Source organism: Berghia stephanieae, chromosome 1 (assembly GCF_034508935.2).
Source record: "Berghia stephanieae isolate SIO BIC M18660-M18661 chromosome 1, UCSD_Bste_1.3, whole genome shotgun sequence".
NCBI lineage: Eukaryota > Metazoa > Mollusca > Gastropoda > Nudibranchia > Aeolidiidae > Berghia > Berghia stephanieae.
The window spans coordinates 101702480-101718196 of record NC_088360.1 but is presented as its reverse complement, the minus strand read 5'-3'; the positions used below and the strand labels follow the sequence as shown (position 1 = coordinate 101718196).

The window sequence follows — 15717 nt, the reverse complement described above, 5'->3', positions numbered from 1 at the left end:
GTTTGCGCATGGAGGTCACAGCCGACGAGATCGTTTGATTGGTTCTTCTGATAAATTAATGACATCATTCTTTGTAAAACAGCTGAGATGCAATCGAATGTGTCGAAAGTCAGCAGACAATAAATTCATAATGTGTAGAATTTAACTTTAACGCACTCAATATTATGTCAACAACACGGATGTGTTAACATTTGATAAGCTGCCCCAGTAGATGCATCCTTGTTATATAACTCTCCTATTGAGTATATTCAGTTATCTTATCGCATAAAATTCACTCGTGAGCCAAAAGTATGTCAATGTTACTTTCGTTCTATTAAATAGTATACTTACAATAAATACCTCTTTGTGTTTTGTTTTTTCCTTTTATAACTTTGGTACCCTAGATGTATATCAGACATAGAATTAAACGAAATTCCTTGATATCAGATCATAACAACATAACATAATGGGTTTTATTGCTTTGAAAGATTTTTAAACAGTTTGTCAGTCAAGTTGTCAAGTGCCAATTTAATTTAGATTATTGACCGAAGACCTGCACTTATCACAATGGCAATATTTATTTATTTATTTATTTATTTATTTATTTATTTATTTATTGTTAGGTCAGGCGAGGACAGAATAATAAATTTATATGTTTGTCGCATAAGACATAGTCGAAGGCGTCTTCTTCTACACCTACAGTAGATGAGTGGGTCTTTAAATATATTAAATAAAATTCCCTTTATCAATCCCATAGGGTAAATTTATCTCTAGGGTCTATTCCAAGGGAAGAATGGTATAACCCAAGCGTCAGCCGCAGTGCAGAGCCGCAAATTGAGCGAGGGCGATGTGACTTGCTCAAGGCCACACAGCGCAGCGGCGGGCGATCGAACTCGGTACCTTTCGGGTATGAAGTGAAGACCATACCACTGAGTCACGCTGCACCCCACATAATATATACCTAGGCTGTTCCAAAGCAATGTTTTTAAAATGTGAATTCACTTGTGTGTGTGGGAGGGGGTGGCCTGGAGCCTGTATTTTGGATATACAACTTGGAAGTAATATAAGATACTAAATAGATAGAACGATCATCTAGCAACTAAAACGCTGCATACTGCATGCTATCGCTCTTTCCCCTCAGTGGAACGACCACCATTATTATTATTATTATTATTATTATTATTATTATTATTATTATTATTATTATTATTATTATTATTATTATTATTATTATTATTATTATTATTATTATTATTATTATTATTATTACTACTACTACTAGGCTACTACTATGATATACTACTACTACTACTACTACTAGTACTATTACTAGTAGTAGTAGTAGTAGTAGTAGTAGTAGTAGTAGTAGTAGTAGTAGTAGTAGTAGTAGTAGTAGTGTGTATCATTTTTATTATTATTATTATTATTATTATTATTATTATATTAATAATGATATTATTATCATCATCATCATCAATATTTATTATTATTATTATTATTATTATTATTATTATTATTATATTATTATTATTATATTATTATTATTATTATTATTATTATTTATTATTATTATTATTATTATTATTACTTACTTACTTACTTACTTACTTACTTACTTACTTACCGAGCCACAAGTCTTCGCCATTCTGTCCTGTCCTCCATAAGCGTACGCAGCTCCCGGGTGTTGTCCATTCCTGTGTCATCTAGTATTATTATTATTATTATTATTATTATTATTATTATTATTATTATTATTATTATTATTATTATTATTATTATTATTATTTGTGTTGTTGTTGTTTTCTTGTTGTTATTATTTATAAAAATAATGGTTATATTATTATTAAATTATTATTTTTATTATTATTATTATTATATTATTATTATTATTATTATTGTTGTTGTTGTTCTTGTTGTTCTTGTTGTTATTATTTATAAAAATAATGGTTATATTATTATTAAATTATTATTTTTATTATTATTATCATTATTATTATTATTATTATTATTATTATTATTATTATTATTATTATTATTATTGTCTATTAGGCAACAATGGCTCTTTCCTCAAGTAACAGGTATAGACACTCACATCTTACGTATATCGAATGGGATAAACGTTTGATAAGTACTTAACTTCATGAAACAACGCCAAGACAAGGGAATTGTTATCAATTTGTCATCAATCCCAATTCTGACTACACTCAAAATCGTTTGACATAAATCGCACCGCTCACACATCGTACTATGCTTGCTGTCGATGAGTACCTATGGCTAGATATATCATACCTGAGCCTGATTGAAATCAGTTAACTGCGATAATTCTTAACAGGTTGAGAGGAGTGAAGAGGGAAGGAAGTGTACGAGATAGATAGATAGATAGATAGATAGAGAGAGAGAGAGAGAGAGAGAGAGAGAGAGAGAGAGAGAGAGAGAGAGAGACCCTGCAGTGCGGCTGACGAATTGGTTGTTCCAGTCTTCCCTTGGAATAGACTATAAAGACAAATTTAAATTTTAAAATTTTAAATTAATTTTATTTTATGTGATTATCGATGCATTGCGCGTCTAGTCAAAACGCTCTAAACATTTCACCAACCATAACATACACCCAACGTGAAAAAAAACAATAACACAACCACAACGCAGCAGCAACAACACAAATCTTACTTGGGACAATATTCTTAATGTACTCAGGAAGACATTGCAATAAACATCCCAATAACAATAAACATACAGGCGAGACTTTACGCAGAAAGACTATATGATTATTATGGAGCACCTTGTTATGCCAGACTCAACAAATCTTTTACTTAGGACAATATTCATTTAATGTACTCAGGAAAGATCATTGCAATAATACCATGCCAATAACAAATTTAAACATACAGGGCGAGACTTTACGCCAGAAAGACTATATTATGATTTATTTTAGTTAGAGGCACCTTTGTTATTGGCCAGGTACTCATTTTCAATTTAGTATGATGATGAAATATGATTTGAGAGCCTTGTCCACGGACTCAAATTTGAGACGCTTTTTGTTGTTGTTGGGCTTCGAACAGGATTGTCAATTTGGCGTTTAGAGTGGAAAAATTGGGTTTGACAATTTAGCATTATATATGAGTAGTGTCTTGATTTAATGAAGATTTCACATCGTCTTTCCAGTTAAAGGGTGAAAATATGTGTACTTTGAGAAATTAGTGTATTGTTATAGCTGTCCCATATATTACCGATACTATTATTATCCATATTAAACCCCAGCGTTGCCTATTGTAGCGGCATCACCAGTGTCTTCACAAATTAAAGCAATATTCTCAGAATAGTTTTAACTGAATTTCCTTCCGTATAACGAACTCCACCCATGACGGACGGAATTATAATACCCTGTTACGTCGTGACTCCATCCCATTCGGTTGTTTATTTATTTATTTATTTTTTTGTAAAAGTGATCTAAGGACTCAGCGATTATTCATAGCCACCACCTGTCAGTCAGCTACCTCTCCAATGCATTAGTAGACCTCTCCTCGTGTCCTCGTGTCCCTTTCCTCGTGTCTCCATCCCCCTTTTCTTAATCCATCCATATCTCCCTACCTTTTCATATCGTACCCTCAGACTCTTAGGACTCGATGAAACTTCCCCCAAACTTACTCACTCGTTCATTGCCTCTCCTTTCCACCTCCTCCCCATTCCTTTTTGACCATCTCCACTCCAACGTTTTTTTATTAGGTATATTTCTTCGTACGAGTCGCGTAAGACCGAGGTATTTATGTTTTCTCTATTTAATCTTGAGGAACTTTCCAAGTACATGAATCCATCACCATTAAAACGCTAAATGTGATTTTGAAATACTTTTCTTTTCCCTCTAACATTCTCTCACCATACTCAGGTGTAAAATGAGTACATTGCCGTTAAAAGTGATGTTTCTGTCCGAAAAAAAAATGTATTATCGTCTAACAGGCGTCATGTCTCGTTCTACATGTTAATTGTGTTGTTGCTCTTGGCTAGGGACCCTCTGTAAAACGCTTTGAGCACGTTTAGTAGATATTGCGCAATATAAAAGCTATATTTTTTTCTTCTCTATATTAGTTTTCTCAAATCAAGGAGTGGGGAGGGGGGGGGGTTGTTAATATTCTTTCACATTCTTTTCTCCATCGTCATAGATGTACAACGCTAACACCCACACATTTAATTCCTACCAGTGTAGGACCGACAACTCACTGCCACTTATACCTCCTCTCTCCCTCCACCTCTCTCTCTCTCTCTCTCTCTCTGTCCACTTCTATAGACAGACTACTCTCTCTCTCTCTCTCTCTCTCTGTCTCTCTGTCTCTCTCTCTCTCTTTCTCTCTCTCTCATTCTCTCTCTCTGTGTCCACTTCTATAGACAGACTACTCTTTCTATTGTTTCCATAGCCTAATCCCCTATATATCACAGAATCCGCTGCGAATCCCCTTCCTCTTACTCACACGCTCACTTACTCTCTATATCCTACTTTCTCTGCGTTCTGCATCATAGATCAATTAGTCTGATATCCGCAACGAACACCCGCCCCATACGTTTCAACAGTTGACAAACCGTATATTTCTGCGTCTTGTTGTTTGTCTCCTGACAAAGGTTAAGGGCCGAAACGTTGTCTGTTTTGTTTTGTCCCCTTATTTATACGAGTCACATTTATTATTCACTTTTTTTAAAAACCTTCAATAAACATTGCCATTTTTTTGGTGCCTTTTTGCCAGAAAAAGGGATGCTTGGAAAAGTTTGGCATTTTTTCAGATCATTTTGCACAACTCTGCGACTTCGTTGGAAAAAAAAAACAAAAACCAACCTGGCAAACATTTACTCAAAGAAAGTTAACTGACTTTACAAATCCTACTTTCGATTTCTGATTTCCCAACATGTCAACATGGACTCTCTCAATTTCAGAGGCGAAATAATTAAGATATCTGTCTAATTTTCTTATTTGATAAAACGGTATTACTTAAATGAGTTTTTTTCTCTAAAGTCTGACCACTTAAATTGACAGTTTAAATATAATTTTTTTTGGAATCACATTTTTGAAGGACTGACCGAGACTGAAGGCCCTCACTCGGTCTCAGTCTCAGCCTCAATCAAGCCCAAACCCTTCGCCTTGATACTCAAGCCTTTTCTTTTTTTACTCACTTCACTTTCAGGTTGAAGGAGGTGGACAATGTTATATTTTATTAATTTTCGTGTCCATCCAAGGCACTCAAAATTGTCAGCGCTATAGTAGTAGATGTAGTGTATGAGTATGTTAGTGTGTTTCACCACCATGACCATGCCATAGCCATAATCATTGCGTCTCACATTGTGAGTCACAATACAATGCTTCACTTTTTCCCTTACAACTACACTTACTCGAGTAATTGTAATAGGTCAGATTGAAGGATTCAAATTTCTATTTCATTTTCATAAACGGGTCTCTGTAACCGATTTAATTTTTATTTTAGTTTTAAGTTTTAGAAGCTATTTTTGTGTGCACTGTCAAATCTCTGTCATAATTAATTGTCAATTTGTAGTTATAGCCAAATTCTCATTCACTCCTCCTTAGTTGATTTGTATAACTTGTGTGAAATGAAGTGCCTTGCCCAAGAACATCAGAGTTTTGCAGTCATCATTGATTGACTCATTGTCATTTGTCATCCATCCAATCTCTGATAGTTTTTTTAGACAGAAAGATTAGTTTAAAAGGGAAGCCTTCCGAAAGCTCCTACATCCCCAGTATTCTTTGTTTTTTTATTATGTTCTAGTAGTAGTAGGGGGTTTGGGAGGGGGGAAACTTTTTTTTAAAACCCCCTACTAGAACATTATACAAAAAGTCTCCCCTCCCAAACCCCCTACTAGAACATTATAAAAAAACAAAGAATACTGGGGATTTAGGAGCTTTCGGAAGGCCTCCCCAGCACTAGATATTTCGCTCTGATAGAGCAACACCTAGCGAAACACCAGAATCACTCCTCCAGCATTTTGTTAATCGCAAAATTAGAATCACTAAAACTATAAAAGGAAAATATCTGTATACACCTTGTTTGTTTTTGTTTTTTTTCTTTTTCTGCTAATATGCAATTTGCATCAAAAATAAAACAGAAGTGGCATAATCCATATTTTATAAAATTTCTTATAGATATGAGTAAATATATCTCCACGTTGGGTGGATCTGTAGCATAGTGGTTAAGCTCTTGATTTGAAGGTCCTGGGTTCAAATCTCAAATGGGTCACCTTTTTTTTTTCAATATTAATTTTTTTTTAACTTTTATTTATTTGTTTTCTTACTAATATTATCTTTAAAAATATCATATCTTTTTAAAGTTTATTTATTGATTTGCTTATTTATCATTGTTGTTCTCCTTACTATTTTTCTTTTTTTCTTTCATTAATTTGTTATTATCATTTCCATCAGTATACTTTCGCCATTATTATAATAATTAGACATTGTTGTCACTACAGTAAACTTACAAAAATCAATGCAATCAATGCAAAATTTTCTGAACATTACCCAGCATGACCTATCAGGTAACACTAGATATCGCTCTAACAGGGCGACACCTAACGTGTCTTAAAAAAATTAACAAATCATGTTGGTATCATTGGTTTTATTTTGCTAAATGAACACTGAGGAAAGGTGCAAGGCTTGTGGATGTAACTAGAATTAAAGGGATTATTACTCTTCTATCCTAAAAATGGTATCGGGGACTGCCAGATGATTGCTGAACCACGGAAATTCGTGTTTGGAAGCGGCACCGCAGTTCTTTTTGAGGATGGGTGGGAAATTTTCTGAGCGAAACCTAGCATGACCTAGCTGGTAACACTAGATATCACTCTAACATAGCAACACCTAACACCTGCCTTTAAAAAAATATTAAAACTATGTTGGTATCATTTTTGGTTTTATTTTACTAAATGAAATTAGAGGGTTCATTTTGGATGGGTGGGACCTTTGAAATTGAATTTGCTTGGTTTGTTTAATGTATTTCTTTTGCACAGTAATTCAGCAAGGCTGGAAAGTGGTTCCAATGGTACAGTTCCCCCCCCCGCATCCGACTCCGCTGTATTATTGAATAGCTTAATTTTTTATTTAAAAAATATATTGTTTGAACAAATTTTTTCCAATATTTTTTTTTTTTATCTGAAAGGAAGAGAATGAAAAACAGATCAAAAAAAGCAAGGAAAATTCTGTCTTTTTACCAAAGACATTTTGGTTACAAACCACCTTACCATGTTTTGGTATGTGGAACTTTCTGCAAGCAAGCACTGACAGATAAGATCAATATTGCTGAACAGCTACCAAAGTATATGTGTGGTGAAGTTAGACTGCAAACAACAAGATGTGCAATTAAAGAGTGTGAACTTGGAGGTATGTAATCCTTTTGGTTTGATATTTCTGCTCAAAGTGAACAATTATATGTTAAGTACCTTATTTTGAGAGATTAATTTTTTTCTTGACCCTTTGCTTGTGCCTAAATGGGACTTATAGATAATGTCAAAATATGCGCATTTCTGGAATCTTCTTTTCCCTATTTGAACCAGTCCCCTTCGTCTTGGTTTTCCTTTAGTGCTTTTAACTTCAGATCTACAACTTTTCTTAACTCATCTTCCTTTTTACTGGTGCTGAAATGAATAATAGTGTCGAAAGCACTCTTATACCCTCTGCGCCCCCCCCCAAAAAAAAAATACAAAACCCCAATAAAATGAACCACTGCTATAGCTGAGCCTCATTTTTTGTTGATTTTAACTAATAACATGTAAGTAAAAAAAAAAAAAGAGTAATATGCAACTTAATAAAATATTGTAACAGCAACAGGCAATGCTTTATGAATATATGAATACATGAATACCAACACGAAAGCTGACACTGACAGTCTTGGCACTTGGCTGTTTTATTCAAGTGGTTATGAGCTCAAGGTGACATTATTTACTTAACTTATTTTTAGCCTCATTCATTCACACGTATTTGTTATGTCAGTGTTAGTACATGTGGAGTTAAATGTTTTCTGGTCTTATTTTATCTCCAGGATCCCTTCTTTATGGCCCGTACAAAATACTAAAACAGTATGACACAGTGCCTTGTCACTCCTTTTTCAAAAAAAGTGACAAGTGTTTATTCAAAACATTCTCCAAGACAGATACTAATAAATATGTAATTGCCACACAGGTATGGTAACGGTTTGTTGTTTTTTTGTTTTTTTAAATTATTTTTGTTTACTTTAGTTTTCCGAAATATTTAATTTTTATGGAATTCCAACTTACTTAAATTTATTGAAAATCAAATAATTTTTTAATAATGATTAGAAAATAATGTAAGTTTCCAGATAGGCCTTTAGCAATTTCCAACAGGATCATTTTTTTATGCACACGTCTTTACTAGGATTGCATTTGCTGTAACAATTCACATGTCTTCACGATTAATCCCAAATATGTTTAGTTAAAGACCATTCACAAATTATTCATCATGTAGATGATTTTACGAGGTGCTTTTACTATGGTATGTATTGTTAGATCATTAACATGTGCGAAAGTTACTATCACAGGTTTATCAGTTTGGCATTAATAAATCCAGATTCAAAACATAATGGCACTTAATGAGTGTCAAAAAATCAATTCCATATTATGACAGTTTTTCTGGGGGTTTTTTTGGATTTTTTTTCTCAAAACATTATTTATACATATATGGAAATGTTTTTTTAAAAAAAGATTTGTGATGTTCAACAGGAAGCAAGCAAGAGAAGATGAATCTTTTTTCAGCATTAAAATAAAATCGAACTTGCAGCTCTTTTTCTCAAACAAGAGGTCTCTTAAATATCTTATCCTATTAAGGGCTGAATAAAGGAATTTTCCTTTAAATGCCTTATACAATAGTTTATAATTACAAAATCTCAGATAGCTTGTATTGTATCATTCGCAGACAATTTTACACAACTTTGAAAGTAAGGAAAAATATATCAGTACGGCAATGTAAAGTCGAATACTGAAGTTATTGAAGATTGTTCATGATCAAATGAATCATTACTGTACAAGGCCCACAGTATAAGTATAATGAAATATTAATGACAACAATAATCATAACAGCAACAACTATAATAATCATACATAAGTCTCTGATAAATTATCATGATTTAAGATATTAGAGTGAGGATATTCCCGATTGCCAAACTTTTAAAAAATGAGAATTGTAAATGCACAAAATTTTGATACCCCACACATTGCTTCCCTTGAAAATAGTAACCCCGTTCTAAGTCATCAAATTTTTATGGTCAAGAGATATTGACTTGAAGTGCATTTCACTGAACGAGTTTATAATGCAAATATATTTCTCTCTATGTTTTTAAACATATGAATTTATGGTGTTTGGCAGGTATAGACTGGTCACTAACTTGACGCACAAATAAGTGTAGGAAACACAATCCTCGTGCTTGACCATGGTGATGGATTTTTTTTTTTCGTGTTAACCACATCTGAACTTATTGAGGTAAAAATGTACAGTGCAATTAATTATGGCTTTGGTGATTTAAACAATTTCACGATTTTATCCTTTTTGTTGTTTTTGTTTGGCAGGATGATGACCTGGCTCGTAAAGCATGGCAAGAAAATATACCAGTATTGCGCATATCAGGCAGATGTATTAATCTAGATGACATACCTCGATGTACCTCAGAAATCGTCAAGAAGAAAGTCCTAAAAACAACGTCACTGACAGATATTCAAGACAAACGTATAGCTAAACTCCGGAAAGAGATGGGAGTTAAAGAGCCAGAAATAGAGACAAACACAGAGTCAAAAAGGCAAAGAAAGTTGAGGCTTAATAAAGAGGGAAGGATGAAAGCAAGGTGGAACATGTCAGGGAAAATGAATAGCAATAAACAAAATAGTTTACCAATGAAAGGTGTAGATAAAACAAAACGAAGAAAAAAGAAGACTGTGAAACTAGCCGATCATGTCAAACAAGCTTTATTTGGTAATAAAAAAAGTTGATTCCATTCTAAGACTTTTTTTAGTTTTTCAAATCTTAATGACTTAAAGAGGGGTCACACTGCCAGAAAATAAAGTTGCCATTTTATTATTCATCAGACAATTTGGCCAGAGAGCTTTCTCTTTGATGACAATTATGAGGCAACATAGCAAGTACAGTACTCGCTGGATCTTAGCATCTCTGTAATACGGCATCGGATTATAGCACACTTTTTGGTTTCTCCTGAGAACAGACTAGAATCTAGTGAGTCAGTGTCTAGTGCAAATGAAGTTTTTAGTTGTTGGTGGTTGACTTTAGTTACTGGTAGGATCTTCCATTTCCACATTTGTGCTATGTGGTCTATGGGCTAGTGGTTTGATACTTGCCCTCAGATCGGAAGGAAAACACATTCACATTCTCTCACCATACTGAGATGTAAAATGAGTACCTGGCCGTTAACACAGCGTTGTCCCTGTCCAAAAAAAATTGTACTATCGCCTAACAGGCGTCATGTCATGTCTTGTCCTAAATGTTTAGTGTTGCTGTTACTATTACTATTACTGTGGCTAGGGACCTCTTGTAGAGCACTTTGAGCGTGTTTAGTAGATATTGCGCTATACAAAAGCTCAATTTTCTTTTTCCATTTCCCAAATTTGTTGTCCTTTACCTATGTTTTTCTGCCATAGTCCTAAGTAATGTGACTTGATTTTACCCATGCTCTGGCTGGGGATCTCTCTGTGAGGGAAATAGGGAGCTTGATGTGAATGTACTTTTCTTTTGTGATATTGTGGTGATAATTTTTTCCTTGTAAGTCAACCCTCTTGAGTGACTGATCTCAGTGTCTTCCTTGGTGCTGACATCTGTGTGAGACTGGCGGGCTGGATGGGGTTCCTGACTTCCGATAGTGGGTAGGGAGGCACTTACTGTGTCTTTTATCCCCCGTTATCTGTTTTCCAACATGCTATCTGTCCTTGCCTTGAAATGATATTACTTGGTTTTGTCCTGGCCCTGGCCAGATATCCTGGCTGGCAGGGAAATAGTCAAATGTATAGTTAGGGTTTTGGGAGATGATAATTTTTGTCTTGTAAATCATCTCTCTGTTATGTGCTGTATTATTTTTGTTTTACATATATATGACTGTCATTTGCATTTTTTGCCAAATTGGGACCTAAAATTTGCCAACATTTGCCCAAAAAAACCCCAAAATTTGCCAAGAAATTTGCAAAAAAGACCAAAATTTGCCGAGGAGAACTAAGCGTTTCAGTAAAAATTAACATGCGACACAGAAAAAAATATATATATAAGACAATTTATTACATTTAAGGAGGCTACATTTATTAATTTAATGAAATGACTGTGAATAGCGTTGTTACAAAGATTTTAAAGGATCATTATCCATAGAGAGTAGCTTCCCTTGGTTTGGGCCCAGGCAAAGCTGCAACATTTCTCAAGTTTCGCACTTTTTTTTTCGTAATTTTGTTTTCGCTTCTTTTTATTCCCAAAGTTTGCCACGCGATTTGCCAATTTTCCCAAAATTTGCCACGATTTGCCAATTTTGGGAAATTTGCGGCCGCAAAAAATGCAGATGACAGATAATATGATATGTAAACATTTGAGTGTGTTCCTCTTCTTAGTGGGGACCTGTGCTGGTGTCTGGATGAGACTTTAAGGTAATCTCAAACTAAGTACATTGATGGTATGCTCTTGGAATCTACATCTGTTCCCTATTTTAAATTTAAACTAATTTCCCTTTGTCTTGGGTACTTTAATTGTAATTCTAAAACTTTTTGCTATCCCATTTTCTTCCTTTTTACTGGCATTGATATGACCTAAATGTGTTGCAAGTTATGTTATGCTGGGTGGGGATCCTGACCTCCCATAGTGGGCAGGGAGGTACATTCTGTGTCTTCTATCCCCCCATACCCGTTTTCCAATTGTTTCCGGTCGTTGTCTTGGAATGAGATTATTTAGTTTTGTCCTGATCCTTGCGGAGTTCCTTGGCCGGGAGGGAAACAGTCGAATGTATAGTTATAGTTTTTGGGAGATGATATTTTGTTCCTTGTAAATCATCTCTCTGTTATGCATTGTATTATGTTTAGTTTACATATTATATTATATGATTGGTAAACATTTGAGTGTATTCCTCTTAGTTGGGACCTGTGCTGGTCTGGATGAGACTTTTAGGTGATCTCAAACTAAGTACTTTGATGGTGTGCTCTTGGAATCTACATCTGTTCCCTATTTGAACCAAATCCCCTTTGTCTTGCCTTTTCTTTTGTGCTTTAATTGTAATTCTAGAACTTTTTACTATCCCATTTTCTTCCTTTTTACTGGCGCTGATATGACCTAAATGTGTTGCAAGCGCCGTAAAACCCTTAAAAACAAAAATAAAAACAAACAGTTATGTTATGTTATTATTTTAAATTTTAACATATGATTTGTAAACATTTGAGTGTAATCCTCTTAGTGGGGTAATGTGCTGGTGTCTGAATGAGACTTGGGTGATCTCAAACTAAGTACCCTGATAGTGTGATCTTGGAATCTACATCTGTTCCCCATTTGTACCATTCCCCTTTGCCTTACATTTTCCTCGAGTGCTTTTAATTGTACATCTAGAATGTTTTAACTTTCCAATTTTCTTCCTTTTTACTGACACTGATTTGACCTAAATTTGTTGCAAGCGCCGTAAAACCCATAAAACAAACTACACAGCATCCTCCTTTCATGATCAACCCTACATTGTGCGACTTTTTCTCTTTCTGACCCTACCTCCTCCCTAGCACCATAAGTGTTATATCATATTCTATCGAGAGTACTCGGCAACGGACTTGTGACCTATTTATCTTTATTTGTACCTCTGCCTAAATACGGTATTATGTAGGAATGAAGCAGTCCCTATAAAATGAATTTAATATTGAGCTGACCAGAGTTAAAAACTTGTACTTGTAGATTTTTGGGGCCCAAGAAACAGTGTAAATTCCTCTAAAATTAAAACAGCATTCCTATTCAAAGTTTCACATTTTTAAGGATACTATAAATTCTTTCAACTACTAGTTTTTTTAGACTTTGAGTTTTTTTATATAGCACAATATCCACTCAACATGCTCAAAGCGCTTTACAAGGGGCCCTGGCCAACAGCAACGCTTAACATCATAACATGTTGGATGGGACATTTTTTTCAGACAGAGACAGTGCTGTTAATGGCAAGGCACTCATTTTCCACCTGAGTACGGTGTGAGAATGTGAGTAAAGAGCATTTTGCAAAGACTCAACAATGCACAGCAAGGTTCGAACCCAGGACCTTCCGATCCAAATTAGAGTGTCATACAACAAGACCACATGGCCACACAAACATGATACCAGTTGAGGCAGTGGGTAACACTTGTGACTGTCCATTTCATGCCACAGAAACCAACATAAATTAAAATCTAGTTGAGTGGTGCTTGCAACACTTTAAAGTAATTTCAGCGCCAAAGGAAAGGAAGCTTGAATAACTACCTACTCGAGATACATTTGGAATTCAGGGCCTTTAACACATGGATGAGATGATTTGTTTGTTTTGTTTTTAAGGGTTTTACGGCGCTTGCAACACATCTAGGTTATATCAGCGCCAGTAAAAAGGAAGAAAATGGGAAAGCAAAAAGTTCTAGAATTACAATTAAAGCAGTCAAGAGAAAGCAAGACAAAGGGGAACTGGGAACAAATAGGGATCAGATGTAGATTCCAAGAGGATACCACCAATGTACTTAGTATGAGATCACCTAAAAGTCTCATCCAGACACAGGCACAGTCCCCACTAAGAGGAACACACTCAAATGTTACAAATAAAATATATATAATACATAATACAGTGCATAACAGAGAGATGATTTACAAGGGACAATAAATATCATCTCCCAAAACTTAACTATACATTTGACTGTTCCCCTCCCAGCCAGGGTATCCGGCCAGAGCCAGGACAAAACCAAGTAATCTCATTCCAAGACAAAGACAGAAAGCATGTTGGAAAACTGTTATGGGGATAGTAGACACAGTATGTACCCCCCTGCCCACTATGGGAGGTCAGGAACCCCACCCAGAAAGAGATGATTTACAAGGAAAAAAAATATCATCTCCCAAAACTATAACTATACATTTGACTGTTTCCCTCCCAGCCAAGGACTCCGGCCAGGGTCATGACAAAACTAAGAAATATCATTCCAAGTGCATAACAGAGAGATGATTTACAAGGAAAAAAATATCATCTCCCAAAACTAACTATACAAATGACTGTTTCCCTGTCAGGGTATCCGGCCAGGTCAAAACCAAGTAAGGTCATTCCAAGACAGAAAGCAAATTGGAGAACAGAAAGAGGGGGATAGAAGACAGTAAGTACCTCCCTGCTCACCACCCAGATACCCTCTGTAAACAGGGGAAATATTCATTCTAATGGTATTGGGATGCGTCGTCTGTCAGGCACTGGTCTGCACATCGCACTGTTAGGTATTCCCTGTTATCACCAAGCCCTATTATGTTTGTTTTACGGCGCTTACAACACATAATTTAGGTCATAACATCGCCAGTAAAAAGGATGTAAATTGGATAGTGAAAAGATTCTAGATGTACAATTAAAAGGAAATGAGGAAAAAGTAAGACAAAGGGGAGTGGTTCAAATAGGGAACAGATGCAGATACCAAGAGCACACTATCAATGTATTTAGATCACCTGAATGTCTCACCCTGACACCAGCACAAGATCCCACCAAGAGGAATACACTCAAATGTTTACATTATACATTCAAAATAATAAATATAACAATACCAAGAGAGATGATTTAAAAGGAAAAAAATAACATCTCCCAAAAAAATAACTGCATTTGACTGTTTACGTCCCAGCCAGGATAAGGACTATACTAAGTACGTAATCTCATTCCAAGACAAAGACTAATACAGAATGCCAATTGGTAAACGGATATAAGGGGATAGAAAACACAGTAATTGCCACCCTGCCCATTATGGGAGGCCAGGAACCCCACCCAGAAGCCCTATTTTAAACCCTGGAATAATTACATAATTTTCCAGTAATGAGCGATGCCGTTATCAAGGGGTTGCACGTTATGTCTAAGCCAGGTGTCATTCAGCATATAACATCAGTCTCATGTAAAACATTTTAATCCTTAAAAAATGAATTAATCTCTTCAAATAAGAGTAAGAGGTCTTGGCTTACTTGTCCTTGAATAAACCGACCATATATAATAATGGATATAATGGGTACCCTATTGGTTTGAAATGGAAATAACATTCCAACTGACTCACTTGAAGGGAGGGGGAATTGGTGAGTTGCATGAGTGTGTTTTATAGGTGTTGAGTGATGGGTGTGATCGTCTGGACAAGCATACAGAAAACTTTGTTTTGTTTTTGTGTTTAGTTTTATGGCGCTTGCAACACATTAAGGTCATATCAGCGCCAGTAAAAAGGAAGAAAACGGGATAGTAAAAAGTTCTAGAATTACAATTAAAGCACCCAATAAAAAGTAAGACATAGGGGAACTGGGAACAAATAGGGATCAGATGTAGACTCAAGAGCATACCACCATTGTACTTATGTTTTTGTTTTTAAGGGTTTTACGGCGCTTGCAACACATTTAGGTTATATCAGCGCCAGTAAAAAGGAAGAAAATGGGATAGTAAAAAGTTCTAGAATTACAATTAAAGCACCCAAGAGAAAGGAAGACAAAGGGGAACTGGGAACAAATAGGGATCAGATGCAGATTCCAAGAGCAAACCATCAATGTACTTA

General features: G+C 35.2%; 1 protein-coding gene across 1 annotated transcript; it reads left to right on the top strand.

The window, feature by feature from the left end:
* Nucleotides 1-4837: 4837 nt before the first annotated feature.
* LOC144962573 (rRNA-processing protein UTP23 homolog) lies at nt 4838-9968 on the top strand. The gene is made up of 4 exons (XM_078895617.1): nt 4838-4947; nt 7128-7348; nt 8007-8146; nt 9547-9968. The coding sequence occupies exons 2-4, from the start codon at nt 7135-7137 to the stop codon at nt 9961-9963; spliced, it is 771 nt and encodes a 256-aa protein (XP_078751743.1). The 5' UTR covers nt 4838-4947; nt 7128-7134; the 3' UTR covers nt 9964-9968.
* Nucleotides 9969-15717: the final 5749 nt, after the last annotated feature.